Source organism: Electrophorus electricus, chromosome 6 (assembly GCF_041902795.1).
Source record: "Electrophorus electricus isolate QZ-2024a chromosome 6, ASM4190279v1, whole genome shotgun sequence".
In the NCBI taxonomy this organism is placed as follows: domain Eukaryota; kingdom Metazoa; phylum Chordata; class Actinopteri; order Gymnotiformes; family Gymnotidae; genus Electrophorus; species Electrophorus electricus.
Window position 1 is genome coordinate 24,739,556 of NC_137502.1, and position 17,464 is coordinate 24,757,019.

General features: G+C 45.6%; 1 protein-coding gene across 12 annotated transcripts in view; it reads left to right on the top strand.

Annotated features, from left to right (window-relative positions):
- gramd1bb (GRAM domain containing 1Bb) overlaps positions 1–17,464 on the top strand; it is a 113,997-nt gene that overhangs the window by 48,534 nt on the left and 47,999 nt on the right. For 7 of the 12 annotated variants that reach the window (XM_081716067.1, XM_035524989.2, XM_035524990.2 and 4 more), the window contains exon 2: positions 14,806–16,250. The exons of 2 other annotated variants lie outside the window; for them this stretch is intronic. In XM_081716067.1, coding sequence (XP_081572193.1) covers positions 15,838–16,250 — 413 coding nt within the window. In that variant the 5' untranslated portion in view covers positions 14,806–15,837. Of the gene's footprint in view, positions 1–1,420; positions 1,891–14,805; positions 16,251–17,464 lie in introns of those variants that run through there. 3 more of the 12 variants (XM_081716072.1, XM_081716071.1, XM_081716080.1) reach the window with 2 other exon arrangements.

Here is a 17,464-nt window from a genome sequence, read left to right on the forward strand (position 1 = left end):
AGAATACTTACAAACAAGAGATACACACACACACACACACACACACACACACACACACGCGGAAGCAAAACAAAAGGAACAAGGAAACTAAACCCAGAGAGATACTGGTAAAGGAGAAGAGCTATTGTAACATTTAGATTTATTGTAACATTTGTTAACACACACAAAAATCTGATTGTAGATCAGTGTTCTTATTGTGAGATACACTACTTTGAATTATACACTAATCTTGATATGTCAGCACAAAAAGTGGCATTTATTAACAATTTGGATGTTGTTGCATTTATTTTTGCAGTCACACAATCACCTGCACCTTTAAACATTCAAAGTTCATAGTTACCTAGAAGAAAATGAACCCGCCTTCTAATGAGCAGGCCAGGAGAAGTTTTAAAAAAGTTCAAAAAGCTTCATTACCTAGTGTGCATTTCCTTCATATATCTGAATTTTAACCCTGAGTCGGGGGAAATTTGTAAATGTGCAAAATGAAAAGGGAAAAAAACCCACAAAAAACCCCCACCAAAAACACGGTGTGCGCAATGGGTGAGTAATTGGTAATTAGACTGAGCGCTCGGATCGCCAGAGGTCACGCCGACGGCCTCGGGCATCTTCGGCACGGCCTCGGGCACGGCTTGCCTGGGCTGGATACTCCCGCTGCACTGGCAGTCATACAAAACTGCGACACCACAGTTCGTTTTGATTGTTCGATTAGGAAGAAGAGGCTGTATACATCTGTTTATATTATGATCCTTCCTCTTTCTGTTTTGCAATGGGAACCCATTTAAGTTCCGAAGTTATATGATTTGACGTGGTCTTTGGGGTCGGATTAAATCCTCAAAATAGGTGAATTTATGGCTCGAGATTAGCCAAAAAGCCAAAATCCAATTTCCATCTTTCCTAAAATGCAATGACTGCTCTCTGAACAGAGCCATGGATGGAGGGTAGGATGAATCCGGTTTAATTTACTTCTCATTTGAATGGCGCTGTATGCACAGTCTGAGAATATTAGCGCATCTAGGGGCCCTCAGCCTATGTCGAAGACTTACTGATAGACACATATGAATCTGAATATTAGAATACGTGTATACATCTGATTTGGCTGCAATCCTAAATACAATGTGAGCGGGCTAGTAAGGATAAAGAGTTTACTTGTCCAGTTGTTTCGGGTGCTTTGAACTAATCCAATACTATTTAAGTCAAGTGTCTTGTAAGAGCTGGAAAAAAAGACGTATCTTGAATCTTGACTTCTGTCCTTTTGCTTTGGGTGACACTGTTGCGCTCTATGGCAGCAACGAACGGGTTAATGAGGGGTCGGCTACGTTGTTTTGATCAGCACGCGCACTTAACCGATAGGACACCGTACAGTGGTCTGCTCGCTCGGGCTCAGAGAAACCTCGAGCGATTGCACCGATTCGGTATAACGGGACGTGGTGACTCCTCCTCTGGGATGTAGCGATTGCTCGCCGGCCTACGCTTCCCTCCCACGACTTAGCGATTGACCCGCTGGCGTGTCAGTCTGGAGGTGAATATATAACGCGACCGATGCGACGGGACCATGCGATGCCTCTAAAGTCGGGTTCTCATCGCGCAGGCCGGACAAACGCAAGTTCAGTCGGTCCGTTAATTGTCACAGGATTATTTTTTCGCCGTTTAAGTTTAAGACACACTTTTGATTGATGCAACGAGTCGGCGTCGCAAAAAAAAAAAAAAAAAAAAAAAAAAAAAGTCGGCGGGCGAGTTCTGTGCTGACACATTTTTTTCTCTTCCTCTGTCGGCTCACGCGCTGCTCCGTTAACGATTTGCGCCTCTTCAGACAATTTCTCGCTGCGGGTGTAACTGGCCGGCCTGTCGATCAGAAATACTGACTACCGCTTACATCCAGCGACCCTTCAGGTAAGGCGTTTAATTCCTTCTTTTGCGAATTCGATCAGTTTCGCATGACTTCGGATGTACTTTCCTCTTGGATGAGGCGCACATTCTATAATGAAGCAGAACTTTTTTGGGGGGGTTGTTTGTTTTTGTTGGGTTGTTTTGGGGTTTTTTTTTTTGCTTTTTTAATTTGTTGGTGCTGTCAGTGCATTTATGATTTAGTGACGGGTCCTTCCTCGGCCTGTCCGATATTCACGTGGATTGCACTGTGTTCTGAGTTCAGTGTCCACCACTAGCAGAGATGTAACACTTTTTACAAGTGTGCAGCGCGTGAGCTGCGCGCGGGGATGCCGTTTCTCCTTTCGTCATCATTCACCTTTTCGCGTTTCTGAGAGGTTTACGAATCCCAGCCGGGCAAATCTTCCACAGTCTGATATGTTTTAGACTTTGTGCTGGACTTTATGGGTGGGCCTCTTACGCGCAGAGAGAAACATGACAACAGTGTTTTATTCTCACTTTCTACCGTTCTAAACTATACACACACAAACGCACCCAACTGCGAGTGTAGTGAAAAAAAGGACAGACAACACCAGGTCTGCTATCAACTGGGAAGAGCTAGAGTTACAAAACCAACAGCGAATAGATGAACAGGTGTTTGTCTGAAAGCTGTGTATGGCTACTTTCTTTCAGCTATAACTGATCCCCCTAACAAGCTGTGTGTCCTAATCAAAGAAACATTTTGTACTAATGAACTAAGGAACCATGCATGATTGCATGATTACGGAAACATAATATAAGTTAAGGAAATGGCACATAAAAGCTAACAGCAGCATATAGTTATAAAATGACCATCCTCGGTGAGTTAAAACTGCACTGCTGGCATTGGAAGCAGTCTCTGTCTTTTATAGTGCAGCACATGCGTCTGTGGGAACTGTGCCATCTCTACCCCACAGGAAATGTTTGTGGGAGTCATGTGGTGTGATTCCTCCACACAGACGGCTGCATCCTTCCCCTCACACATCTGTGTGAGACGACCTATTTTCACCAGAACCCAGGAAGAAAGGGGGCAACCGTCGGCAACCAGCAGGGGCAGCAGGAGACCGAGGGCACGCGCTGTGTTTTCCGTGCAGGAAAGGTCATTTGGGTGTCATCCGGCAAACATGGGAAATGACAGCATCGTTTTGCCCAGGTCAAAGGTCACCTGGTACCACCGTTGCATGTTGTCATGGAAACGTGACGGGCAACCAGAGAGCACGCCTGCTGAGCATGAGAGGGGGACAGGATAAATGAACTCCGTTTAAGAATATATGAACTCTACATGAACACTAAATGCCAACAGTCACTAAGCCCATGAAACAGTACCCATGAAACTTCTACTGGAGTCATTCGGTGATCATAATGAACAGGTGGTCTTGAACACGCCCGGACATATAAGATAACTGGATTTGTTAAGGATGTTGTACCGTGGCTACCTGATCACAGATGTTCATGGATGTCATGAATTCTAATGCGCGTTACAGGCTGCAGGAAGATCTGCAGACCTCGTGAATCGTGTGAATGTGTGACTCATCAGAATGCCTACAGAGGTCAGGGTACGCTGGACAGAAACATCCGTTCATTCTCAGCATAAATATAACGAGGACACACTCCTGCACAGAACAGGTTTCCAGGCTTGTGTTTAGGCCAAAGTCAAAATTGTGATTTCTTACTGGTGTACATCAGTATTCTAAGACCTCTGCTTTTGGATTGTGTTATTACATAAACACTTGTAAGAGAAGAATTGTGTTTTTCCATGTAAGCAGGTGTCTTGGAAGCAAATAATTCCATACACAAGCTCCTAAGGCCAGGGGCTTCAGGGAAAATACAATTCATGCTTCCATATTCTGTGCTGAAAAACCAAGAAGTCTTTTTGATGCCTGGTGTGCAATAAACTTCCTGATCTAGCAATACGCTTGCTTATGGGACGAGACCATGAAGACAGTTACGAACTAATAAAAAATATGAAATCAATTCTAAAAGATACTGGATGGCAAATCAAGGGATTTAAGAGCAGTGTCACGTGATCTGTCATTCTGTGTGAGCATGAGGATTCTGATAATATGGAGATTTACGGCAAAACGATTGTCCTCGTAAACATTCTATCCAGACTAGTCACAAGGTTCTGCTTTCATTTGCCCTCAAATGGTTCCAGGCAGACAGAATGTCATGCACACCCTCTAAGCAACTTGGCCGGACGTTTGTATTGGGATATTGTTGTATTGTCTGGGCGGTAGGGCGGGGGCTCGGGCCTGGCGCTGTGGTGTGTCTGAGCGTTGCCCTGTAGTGAGAGTGAGCGTATTCATGGGCCTGCCGGAGCCCGGCGGGGAACTTCCTCCACCTCAGACACAATGGTGACCTGGAGAGATGGAGGAGATGAAAAGGTGGCGCAGCAGACGTGTGCGTCCCGCAAAAACAGTTGACGGAGAGGAGTTTGAAGCATCATGACCCTGCTTCACACTCGAAGTACCGGCGCTCTCTCTCTCTCTCTCTCTCTCTCTCCACCTCTCTCATCCCTCTCCTCTCTGTCTCTCCCTTCCCTGTCTCCTCTCCATCTCTCTCTCTCTCTTTCTCCTTCTCTCTCTCTCACTCTCCACCTCTCCACCTTTGGGCAGTCCTGAAACAAACCTCCATACCGTTACACCAAAAACCGCGCGTCCTGACGGGAGTTCATTTAACGCTTGCTCGTTGTATTGGGGTAGATGACTTGTAAGGGAAAGTGAGTCACCCTTTCCTGTGCATATTAGACAAAGGAAACCACTGTCACTGAAGGACTAAACATCACAGCCGGAACTGGGACGATCACCGGGGATGCAGCTTGTCGGCTTCCTCCCCGGCGCACTACACTCCACACTAAAGCACTGCAGTGCTACTCGTGTGACCCACACCCTTCACACTACCAGCACTCTGGCAGGGGGGTTGGACATAAAAAAGTATGTCCACGGTCAATTGCACCAGCACCCATGCGTGCTCTGTGCCAGCATCGTTTGGACGTTGCAGTTGAGTTGGCCCCGGGCTGCTCCACTTTGCATCTCCCACGGGGGCGTGACGTGTTCTAATTATGGTGATCAAAGAGCTTCCACACCACCGTGCGTGCAAGTCTGATTGAGCACACGCTACATGTACGCCTGAGTGTCGTGAGCACTCGGGAGTCATGCAATTCTCACCCTTCTCACGTGCAATTCTCGCGGTTCTTCGGAACTGTGTAGCCTGAGCCGACGTGCTGCGTTCGTCCGTCAGCGACGTTCTGTACTGACGGAGAACAGGTTGTGCTTTTGTAATCAGCAGGTAATGAGTCATTTCAAGTGCTGCTTTGGAGGCCTGCATGATGAGAAAAGTGATATACTTCATGATATACTCATGTACTGCATGAGCAATGTACTTAATAGGCTTTTTTAAGTTTTTCTTTTTTTAACTGGTTTATTTTTGAGTGGGTTTTTTTTTTAGCCTTTTTTAAGCATTTTTAAGGGCTTTTTAAAGCTTGCACCCGGCTGTGGAATGACCAGGTTGGAAGGATTCCCTATCCTGGCTTCTCCCCTTTCATATAAAAGTTTAATTTAGACTGGTGGGAAGTGTCGGTCGGATTTACTGTGTGATTCTCATCCGGCCGTTGGCACTCGCTGTGGGTTGCTCGGCTGTGACATGGACTTGGCAGTGCTTTGCTTGTGTTTGGAAAGTCGCAGACAGAATAACTGGACCTGTTTGCTTCATCCTAGCCAGTGCGTACACTTCCCTGAGCAGTACAGAAGCCTCATCAGGACACACAACAAAAAATACATGACAATACAGCACAGCCCCAGCACAGCTTTCACTGTGGATTCTGGCCTAGGGTGTCAGGACTTAACCAGAGGAACTCCTGGGTCAGGACTTAACCCCATTTCTTTCATGGTTTCATGGTTTCATCTGTGACTCAATTCTGACTCATGCATTTCTGACTCACACTGGCAACCCCCTCTGCTGGGATCTTTGAGACCTGTGTCATGTTCGTGATCAAAGGATAAAGTTCGGATCCCCGATCTTGCTTTTTATGTCATTCCACTTCTATAAAACCTTTGTTCTAACTTTGGTTTTCCAAGTCTCTTCACGCTGTGATCCCAACACCTAGTTGCTGATGTTATTATCTGTATTTCCATTCTGGTGGCTTTTTATTGATGGTTTGTGTGACGAAGGCTGAGGGCAGCGTGATTGAGACCATCACTGCCTGAAGGAGCAGGTGGTGTGACAGAGACTCACTCCGGAAGGTAACTAGGCTGCTCTTGATGTTTGGTTCAGTGGTCAGGGCAGATGCTTACTACCTATAGGACCTGGGTTTGAGATCTGGGTATGCTTGCTGCCCTCAGCATTCACTGCAGTTTGTTATAGAAACAGGAAATGGACCTATTAAATAGAATTCCCATATTTGTGACTGGAAACACATATTATAATCCTCACATATGCAAAACAGCCCCTCTCTGTAAAGGTTTCTCCACCATATGCTGAAAGAATATGTGTCTGCTGTCATATGCAGAGTATCTGCAGACAGTGATGCCTCTTCGTGCCTTGAGCTACAGGCCAGTGCCTTCAGCTACGGAGATGTGACCCTTATATGAAACTACAGTATTATTGCCCAGTATTCTTAACTACTACCTGTGTTTTCTGTAGTGAAAGTGCTTTTTACAGGCTTGACACATTTGCCTAAATGAATCTGATGGAAACCTATCCTATTCAGAACAATATTTCAGTGAGAATATAATTTGTCACTGAATTTGATATTAGAGCACACTATAAGAGTAGAGCAGATGGACAGAAAGAGAGAGTGAGAGAGGCAGAAAGAGAAACATGTAAACAGAGAGACAGAGTGACACACAGACAGAGAGGAAGTGGAGTGAGAGAAAAACAGAAAGAGGAAGACAAATAGAGAGATAGAAATGAGGTGAGGCAGAGACAGGAAGACAGAGAGAGAAGCAGAGTGAGATGTGAGAAACAGATAGAGAGAGAGAGAGAGAGATGCAGAGTGCGACAGCAGTGGAGTGGAGTGGTGATCATACATCCATGATCACCACAAACCTCTCCTGTCACCTGCTCCTGACACTTCCCGACACCTGTTCAGGTACACGGAGCCCCTCCCCCAACAGATGAACGCCTGCAGTCCCATAACAGCGTGCAGGAAAGATGAGAAGGATTAAAACAGCAGACGGAGATGAGCACCGTAGAGATTCAGACGGGAGATTCAGACTGGGGTCCTGCTGGGAGACGCTCTTACTGCAGAATGGAGCTGCTCTGTTTTGCACCTACATGTGATGAGCCAGTAGTTTTGCACAGTATTCCGTTTAAGTCTAACAATGTCTACGTTATACCTGGGTCTTTATCCAGTCAGTCAGAGGGGAGAAAAATCGGAGCATAGGATGCGCGCAGGTCCGTGTCTCTGATATTGGAACGCTTGATGGCGGTTCAAATAACTGTTCAAACACTGGCTGATGTTTGCTGAGTAAACACTGCTATCTGAACCAGAGGCCAGAGGTGCAGTTGTTTGCACCCCTCTCCCTAGTGCAGCCTCCGATCTGGATTGATCTGTTTACACTGCTGACCACCTGTTTCCTTGAGGCCCTCGTTTGCTTGGGGATTTGACATTAAGGCATTTATCTGCATCTTCCCTAACAGTGTGACTGCTCAGAATGTGTGTGTGTGTGTTTGGACAGCCCTACTCTTTGTTTATTTTTACTATTTTCTACATAAAAAACAGGGACGGTATCAATTAAATAACACGTGATTATGTTGTGATAAACAGATATTGACTAGTTCAGATTCTTTGAAGTAACTGTCCTTTACTTTGATGACATCACACACACTTGGTGTTCTCTTAACCAGCTTCATGATGCGTTTCCATCAGTCTTGAAGACATTCTCACATATGCAGAGCACTTCTAGAGTGAGGAGCTTCTGAAAGAAAACTATTTGCTGCTGGTTCATCTAAAATTGTGTGTGTGTGTGCATGTGTTGAAAATGAATGCATATATAGGCTAACATCTTTCCCAAATTAAATTTGTCTTTGAATCAAAAACATACATTCAGTCAGCTGTGTGTCCTCTGATAATATCAGAGAGAGAGAGAGAGAGAGAGAGAGAGAGAGAGAGAGAGAGGGGACATTCCATGGGGTTCTAAAGTTCTAAGAATGTTCTTTTTCTAGATGAGTTCTTTGTTCTAGATGAGTTATTTTTCCTAATTTCATTGCTGCTACAGCAACGACGCAAAGCAAACAATGCAGTGTCGATTAGTAATAAAATGTCTTGCTGCTGGAAACGACAAATCCTTCATTCTGATCGTCCGAAGGTGTTCAACAAACTGATCAGCAAGTCTTCTCCTGGTTTCTCCACTGTAAAGCTGATTACAATTCATACATGTAATACAGTAGTCAACTCCCACAGTGATGCACGAGGAGGACTGGGTGGAGGATCCTTAAAAAACGATGCAGTCTCTGTATCATCTAGGAGGATAATATTGTATAATAAGTATCATTTTGTCCACTCTTTGTAGGATGATAAGTGAGAACCAAGGCAATTTTTGTTGTCTGAACAAACAGGTCAGTGCATCCATTCTTTGACCGGGAAAAACATGAGCCAAAGCATTATCTATAACTTAATCAGGAAATCCAGATTTATGAAAGTATTCCCACAGTTCCATACTTTTCTGGAGGAAGTCTTCATTCTTACTGCTTAAGTATGTGAGTAAAGGATGGGGTTTTGCCAGCCTTGGAATGAGAAGAGCTGTACTATAAGTAAGAATGTGAGTCCCTAGGTTTATAATAGAAGGTGGTATTTAAACCAGAACTGTCAGACTTTACTTAACTGAAACATGCAAAATGGTAAACCTCATGATGGAATTCTGCTGTATTCCATGTATATTCCAGAGCTGGGAATGTAGAGAAGGAAAAAGTGAAGTGCAGGTGGAGCGCTTCAATTACATGTTCATGTATCAGTAATGTCATCAGTGTACCTGAGAAATTCTAAGAGTACAGGTCCAGTGTGTAGTTCAAAAAATGGTTCTCAAAATGCTAGCAGCACAAATGCTAACGGCGCTAGTGCTAACAGCGCCAATGCTAACGGTGCTGGTGCAAGTGGCACTATCGGCGCAGCCGGTGGCACATGCGCGGGGCCCACCATAGAGCAGCGCCCTCTCATCATCACGGAGAGTGACGTGAGGAGAGTGTTTAAAAGGGTGAATACCAGGAAGGCGATGGGACCAGACGGTATCTGCGGGAGGGTCCTCAAAGCCTGCGCAGATCAGCTAGCCCCAGTATTCACCGACATCTTCAATCTCTCCCTGATGCTCGGTATCGTCCCTTCCAGCGTCAAGCGGTCCACCATCGTCCCCGTCCCGAAGAAACCTCGACCCTCCGACCTCAATGACTACCGCCCTGTCGCCCTCACATCAGTCGTGATGAAGTGCTTTGAAAAGCTAGTTAGAGACTTCATCACATCTTCACTGCCAGCCTCCATGGACCCACTGCAGTTTGCATACCGCCACAACCGCTCCACTGACGATGCGATTGCACATCTGCTCCACACTACACTGACTCACCTGGACGAAGGGAGGGGAAATTATGTTAAAATGCTATTTGTCGACTACAGTTCAGCATTTAACACTATCATTCCCTCCCTACTCACTACTAAGTTGGGAGATCTAGGACTGCATACATCCCTGTGCGACTGGATCTCCAACTTCCTAACAGACAGACCACAATCAGTACGGGTGGGCAACTGCGCCTCATCCACCCTCACCCTCAGCACTGGAGCTCCTCAGGGTTGTGTCCTAAGCCCCCTGCTCTACTCACTGTACATCTACGACTGCACAGCCACTTCCAGCTCTAACACCATTGTCAAGTTTGCTGATGACACCGTTGTCGTGGGTCTGATCTCGGACAACGACGAGAGGGCCTACCTGGAGGAGATTAAACACCTGGAAAACTGGTGCCAGGAAAATAATCTCCTCCTAAACGTCAGTAAGACAAAGGAGCTGATCGTGGATTGCAGCAAGAAGCAGGAGCGGCACTACCAACCTGTGAGGATCAGTGGAACCACGGTGGAGAGAGTAGATAGCTTCAGGTACCTTGGTGTTCACATCTCGCAGGACCTGTCCTGGTCCCGCCATACCAGCTCCCTGGCAAAGAAGGCTCGTCAGCGTCTTTACCACCTCAGACGCCTAAGGGACTTCAGACTGCCCTCCAAGGTACTGCGGAACTTCTACACCTGCACTATCGAGAGCATCCTCACGGGGAACATCACAGTCTGGTTTGGAAATAGCACCAAGCAGGACAGACAAGCACTCCAAAGGGTAGTGCGTTCAGCAGAGCGCATCACTCACTCGGAACTTCCTGACCTGCAGACCACCTACTACAAGCGGTGCCAAACCAAGGCCAGGAAAATTGTGAAGGACCCCACCCATCCCAACAATAGACTGTTCTCTCTGTTGAGGTCAGGGAGGCGCTTCCGCTCCCTGAAGGCCAAGACAGAGAGGCTGAAGAGGAGCTTCTTCCCACAGGCCATTCGGGCCCTGAATCAGGGAAACTGATAAACTGTGGGGACCACCACCACCACCACGTAACATGACTGTTACGTAACATGACTGTATATCTGTATATCTGTACCACCACGTAACATGACTGTATATCTGTACATCTGTATATATAGATTTAGATTTATACTCAATTAACCTGTTACAACAACTGTAGATATGGTACTATACAATGGATCTGTACATTCTGTAGATTGTGTACATATATACTCAACCATATACATTGTACATTGTGTATATATTCATAATATACATATATTGTACATACATTGTTAATATATTTTTGTACATACATAGAATATATATTTATCTGTATATATATATTTTTTTCTCTATGCACCCCTGGTTCTCTTCCTCAGTTTGGACAGAGCACTCTCCACCATTTCACTGCGTGTTGTACTGTGTATGACTATGTATGTGACAAATAAACCAAACTTGAAACTTGAAACTTGAAAAAACCAACAAAGACATCAGCAAAGGATGGTCCCATTTTAGTACCCATACTGCCTCCTCTAAGTTGTACTATAAGTAGTATTTGGAGTCCAAGGTGAAGCAGCTTGAGATGAACAGTCTTAAGTGAACATTTGTAAGAGGATTTTTCTCAGGTCTGACAGAAAATGCTTTTAAAACTCTTCATTTGGGAGGACCATGTATAAACGTCTAATGTCCGTTGAGACAGTTGGCAGGTAGCATTTTTTTTTCTTTAGGCATTCGAGGATTTGTGCAACATGTGAAGAGTCTTTGTTCAGTCCTTACCTACATATATTAATCAGTTGAAAAATGTCATCCAGAAACTGGGATATCGTTCCTGTTCGGCAGGAACAAGCAGATACAACAGGACATCCAGGATTATTGTATAGGCTTATTTACAATACGATTTCATGCAGAATCAGGGAGGTGTCCTGCTGAAATGGCATGATTAAAAGTGGATTGGATGGTAGACTGTAACTGGAGTGATGTCAGAGTTGTTCTGTGACGTCCGAGCTCTTCTGTGATGTCAGAGCTGTTCTGTCTATAAAAACTACTATCAGAAAGCTGGTTGACTGCTCTCTTCTTGCAGAGGTCCTTTCTCCACACGGCAACAGTTCTACTCTTATCGGCGGTCCTAATAACATCACCCCCTTTGTTTATATTTTTAAGTGCAGAGGGTGCTTCCTTTAAGAGATTAAGTTTTTTAGCAGATTTGTTAAAATTTATGTTACTAATCTCACTTTCGCAATCTCTCTAATTCCCCTGTAGGAGGTGACCAGGAAGACGTGGCTGAATTATATTAAGAAAGGTCAGGGTTTCCACCAGTGTCATGATGTGTGTGTGTGTGTGTGTGTGTGTGTGTGTGTGTATAGAGTAGTCCAGCCATTTTTATTAAAATGACCATGCAGTCCTAAAAAATCTTTAGTGTAAGTATGAGGCTTATTCATTAATGATTGGCCTTGTGTGTGTATATGTTTTAGACCTTTTGATAGTACAGATTGTTCTGGAGACGTTAGTTCCAAATCACTGGGAATAGCGGCAACATTCTTGCTGTTAGGCAGAAGGAGCGATTGCTCAGTCAGGTAGGACATCCAGACTGTTTGTTTGTTTTTCTGTTTGTTTTTTTTATTTTATTAATTGATTCATGTGATTATTAATATCTAATTCGTAATTTGTGGTTCTGGACACAGAAGCTAAACTCACTTGTCACTAAACGGGGGTTTGTGTAATTGTGATTTTTTTTTTCTACTTCAAGGAAACAAAGCATTTCTGTTTTGTAGGGATGGACATTGATTTGTTTTGTGTTACCTGAACATTTTGCTGTTACAAATTGTGATTCTGAAAGCTGACCTGTGGTGAAAATACATAACTTAACGAGGATATTTATTTATAAACCAATACTCATTGTCACCTCTAACCCTAACCCTGAGCATCGTCAAAATAAACGAAACAGCCTGTTATTACTTGTTATTTAGGTTTGTCTTTATTCATTTCCTGTTGCTCAGTTTTAATTTCTTTTGAAATAAATAAACCAATAAATAAATAAAAAGTGTTTTGAAGTTTTGTATGTCAAAGCAGAAAAAGAAGGTTGCTCATATCCTGTTGTACAATGAGGCAGAACAGTAGCAGTGACAGGAGCTTGTGTAGAGCGTGCTGGGTTTCCTTTAACAACAGTGTGAATACAAATCATGGGCCTGCTCAGATGAGCATAGCAGAGGTGTGAGGTTGAGGAGGGTGTGTGTGTGTGTGTGTGTGTGTGTGTGTGTGTGTATATGCGCATGATCTTATCTGTGCTGTGTGTTTTTATGTATAAATGTGTATGTATGAATTTGTGAGTGCATGAGAATGATCTTATCTTTTGCTGTATGGCTTTTGTGTGTGAGCGAGTTGGGGGGTGTGACTTGTGACTTACATATACATTGCCTCCAAGTAGTATTCAACCCCCTGCTGGTTTTGCAAATTCAACAAGTTGCAAATAATTTAGAGCCTTCAAACTTTGAACAAGAGTAGCATTTATTAACAGATGCCTAAATGTTACAAACAAAAAGTACAAGTTGCTCATTTAAGTTATAATACATTCTAAACATAGAAATTAGGGTCAATTATTATTCCACCCCTAGGTTTAATATTTTGTGGAATAACCCTTGTTTGCAATTACAGCTATTAATCGTTTTTTTATAAGACCTGATCAGGCCAGCACAGGTCTCTGGGGTAATCTTGGCCCACTCCTCCATGCAGATCTTCTCCAAGTTGTCTAGGTTCTTTGGGCATCTCTTGTGGCCTTTGATCTTGAGCTCCTTCCACAAGTTTTCAATTGGGTTAAGGTCAGGAGACTGACTAGGCCACTGCAACACCTTGATCTTTTCCCTCTTAAACGAGCCCTTGGTTTTCTTGGCCGTGTGCTTGGGGTCATTGTCCTGTTGGAAGATGAAATGACGACCCATCTTAAGATCCATGATGGAGGAGCGGAGGATTTTGGCCAAAATCTCCAGGTAGGCTGTGCTGTCCATCTTCCCGTGGATGCGGACCAGATGGCTGGGCCCCTTGGCTGAGAAGCAGCCCCACAGTATGATGTTGCCAGCACCATGCTTGACTGTAGGGATGGTATTCTTGGGGTCGTATGCAGTGCCAAAGGCCCCGGGTGTGGTCGGCACCAAAGACCTCGAGCTTGGTCTCATCAGACCAGAGAACCTTGAACCAGTCTGCCTCAGAGTCCACCAAGTGATCATGAGCAAATTTTACACGGGCCTTGACATGACGCTTTGAAAGTAAAGGTACTTTACGGGCTTGCCTGGAACGGCGACCATTGCGGTGGAGTACGTTACTTATGGTATTTATTGAAACCAATGTCCCCACAGCCATGAGATCTTCCCGGAGCTCCCTCCTTGGCTCAGCCTTGACCATTTGGACAAGCCTGGCTTCAGCCTCGGAGGAAACTTTGAAAGGCTGTCCAGGCTGTGGAAGGTTAACAGTAGATCCGTAAGCCTTCCACTTCTGGATAATGCTCCCAACGGTGGAGACAGGTAGGCCCAACTCCTTGGAAAGGGTTTTATACCCTTTGCCAGCCTTATGACCCTCCACAATTTAGTCTCTGATGGCCTTGGAATGCTCCTTAGTCTTTCTCATCTTGACCATGTATGAGTGCTGTTCACTTGTTTGGGGAGGAGCTTTTATAGTCAGAAAAGGCAGGAAAAAACGAAATTAATCCAAGCATGTGTAACATTGCCCGAGTGCCGCAGGGTGCCCGAGTGCCTCTCGACGTGTGAAACATTTAATGACAGGTAACATAAAAGACCACGGTGGCACTCACACAACATTAACAATAAACATAGACACACTAAACACCAAGGATTAAGACTTTAACATGAACAAAGGCTAGACTAACATTATTACAGGTATTACATTCAGATGCTAACAAACAAACAATACACCAACGGTGAGGCACGCACTGACAGGGGTTTAAATAGACAGACACACTAACACTTAACCTCGTACAGGTGCGTGCCTTCATGGGGGTGTGGCTACAAACATGAGTGAACCCCCCTGCACACAGCAGGCCGTACCACGTGACTCGTGGAGGGGGGAGCGTCCGGGGTTGAATAATAATTGACCCTCTGGTAAACTTTGCAAAATGTTTAAAAAATAATAAACAGAGAAATAGCATTCTTTTTTGCTGCAGTGCATTTCACATGTCCAGGCCCATCTACAGTCCAAATTTCACAATGCTAAGTTAACTCCGAAAGTGTAGACCTGCAAAATCTGCAGGGGGTTGAATACTACTTGGAGGCACTGTGTCTCAGTGTAAACTGTTTTCATACCCCTCCTCCTTATGCATGATTATGACTGTGCCTGGAAAACTCTCTCGCCTTACTCCAACCTGTAGGCAGGGACAGCTGCTACGACCCCGCCGGACATCTGAGAAGAGGATGACAGACTGGAAGAGCCTCAGGAACTGAACCACAGGAACACACATGCACACACAGTATCTCACACCTTACAGAAACAGACACACACACATGCACACAGCATCTCCCACCTTACGGAAACAGACACCTACACACAAAGCATCTCCCACCTTACAGAGACACACACACACAAACACACACACACACACACACGCACACAGCTATCCCCAGCCCCTGAGCCCTGAGATAGGCAGCTACCAGTTCTACAGTTCGAGCAGCAGTCCAAGTGTGTGTGTGTGTGTGTCTGTGTGTGTGTGTGTGTAACTCAGTCACCGTCATTCAGATAGATCTGGAGTACGGTTACACTGGCCGCCGTTCTTATGCATGTTTCATTTACTGTGAGGGGAAACTGAGTTGTGCCTGGTCACCTAATCCAGCCACGCCATTAGCCAAGCACTCACCACGAGCCTCCCTTTCCTCACATGCCCAACAACACGCACACCCCTCCATCGCTGCGTCTGTTCTCGCCTGGGCGTCCGGTCGCCCACCCCATCAGAGGGGCAGGCATATATAAGCAAGCCGGCCAGGAATTTCAGGGATGATTCAAGAGACCACCAAGAGCCTGTGACTCTCCATCAGAGACCAGCTAGGGTTACAACCAAGTGATCTCGCATAGAGGAGAACTTCAACATAGGAAGAACTGCTCTGTTGTGACCTTTCAGGTTTTTGTGGTTTCTGTTCAATAAGATCTGGCTCAGTTAACACCAGCGAGTCATCTGGGTATAATTTACGGTAGACTTGGTCAGCCTGGAACACGCTCGTCACAAAAGGAACAGGTTCACCTGGAGGATTGCCCAAAGTTCACAGCTACCTTCGTTAACCGTCTGGCCAACAGGCCTCTTGCCTCCTGCAGCTCTCCGCTGTCCAACCGGGTGCGGCGGTTTCCATAGTGACCCAGGTCGACGGCATCCTGCGATCAACATCGTTGGTGGGTGCGCAACTTCCGGAGGATGACGGACACCCTGCGGCCACCGTCGCTCCATCTGCACGTCCCGCGGGACGGGGGCAGGGCTTCTGGAGGGCTTGGGGGCAGGCCCGGGACCGGGGCCGCTCGGGACTGCTTGGCCTGGTCCAGCTCCTCCACGCCGACCATGAGACGACGGCGCTTCAAGATGCGCCGCACGAAGAAGGCCCCGGGCGAGCGGGAGCGGCCGGAAAACGGGCTGCTGGGGAGGCGCCCCGGCCTCCGCTCAGCCTCCAAGGAGTACCTGCAGCTGCCTTCCATCGAGATCACACCCTCCAGCGACGAGGATGCTCCCTGGTCCAACTGCTCCACGCCCAGCGCCTCGCCCCGACGCAAGCGCTTCCTTCTGCGCAAGTGGCTAAAGGTGCGCGAGAGGAAGGAGCTCGGCAGTGAAAGCAGGTTGGTCCCTAAGGGGTGCCACGGTGGACGTACAAGCTCAGCTCAACCTTGAGCTGTTTTCTAAATTACATAGGTGGTATATTCCTTGTAACTGCGCCATGTCATTTCTGTTTTTAAAAACCCCACACATTACCAGGAGAAAAGAGTTTTCAGGAAGCACTATTCTATGTAAACAAAACTCTATATATTTTTGATAGTTTGCTGTCTAGGAACAATGTTCCACACGTCATACTCAAATCCAGAGCAGGACAAGCTGCTGAGGTGCTTTGGCTAACGCTCTGGTGTCACTGATGTCTGCCTAACTAACCAACCTGCTGTGTGGACAGCACACTCGCCTGCAGAGACAGCCGAAAGAAAGACCACCATCCTAATTACGTCTTTATTCGCTCCTTTAGTGCAACCCACTGTTACTGATATCCTCACCCTTCACAGCAATTACTTCAGGATACTTCACAACAGCATGTACTCTTTGCTGTTTGTCTTTTATTCGTGATTCATTTGTGATTCGTTGGAGGTTGCTAAGGAAGGCGGAAAGGTTTTCTTTAGTTAACATGCTCAAAAAAAGGTCGGAATTACTGTTTCTTTTTTGTTATGTCGTGTCTGTGGACTCTCTTCCTAAGACCGGGTGAGGGTTGGGGCGTACATTCCTCCTCACTCACTTTTCCATACCAGTATGTAGCTGAGTTGTCAGTGTTTATTACTGGATCTGTTTCAAACGTGTTGCTTATGGGAAGGACAGTCTGATGTCTTCCTCAGCCTTCAGGGCTGAATGCTTTTGTACATTTCTTAATGATTATGGACGGGAGAAGTTAAGCTTCAGCAATTTGGGTTTAATTGTGTTTGAGTTATTGAGTTGCGATTAATTACACTCCAATTAGTCTGAACGCAGCAGCAGTGCTGGTCATGGCGTCTTGTTAATGGAAAGGATAGATGGATTCTGAATATAGCCTAAAGTGGGCCACACTGACTTCAGTTGCTGAACTTTTAAATGTAAACTTAGTTCTGCTAAGTCTCAAATATAGCTTGTTTATCCAGATTTGTCCAGTCCACAGAAGTCTTGAGTTCTTGTATTGATGTCTTTGACCGATCTTCTTTGGAGGGTTCAGATGTTATTTTTTGAGTTTCAGTCCCTCAGATGTTGTCAACAGTGTCTCCATTGGCACAGCTGCTCAGGGCCTTGTGTAGACGTTGCCGTATCGCTTCATTTAGCCGGA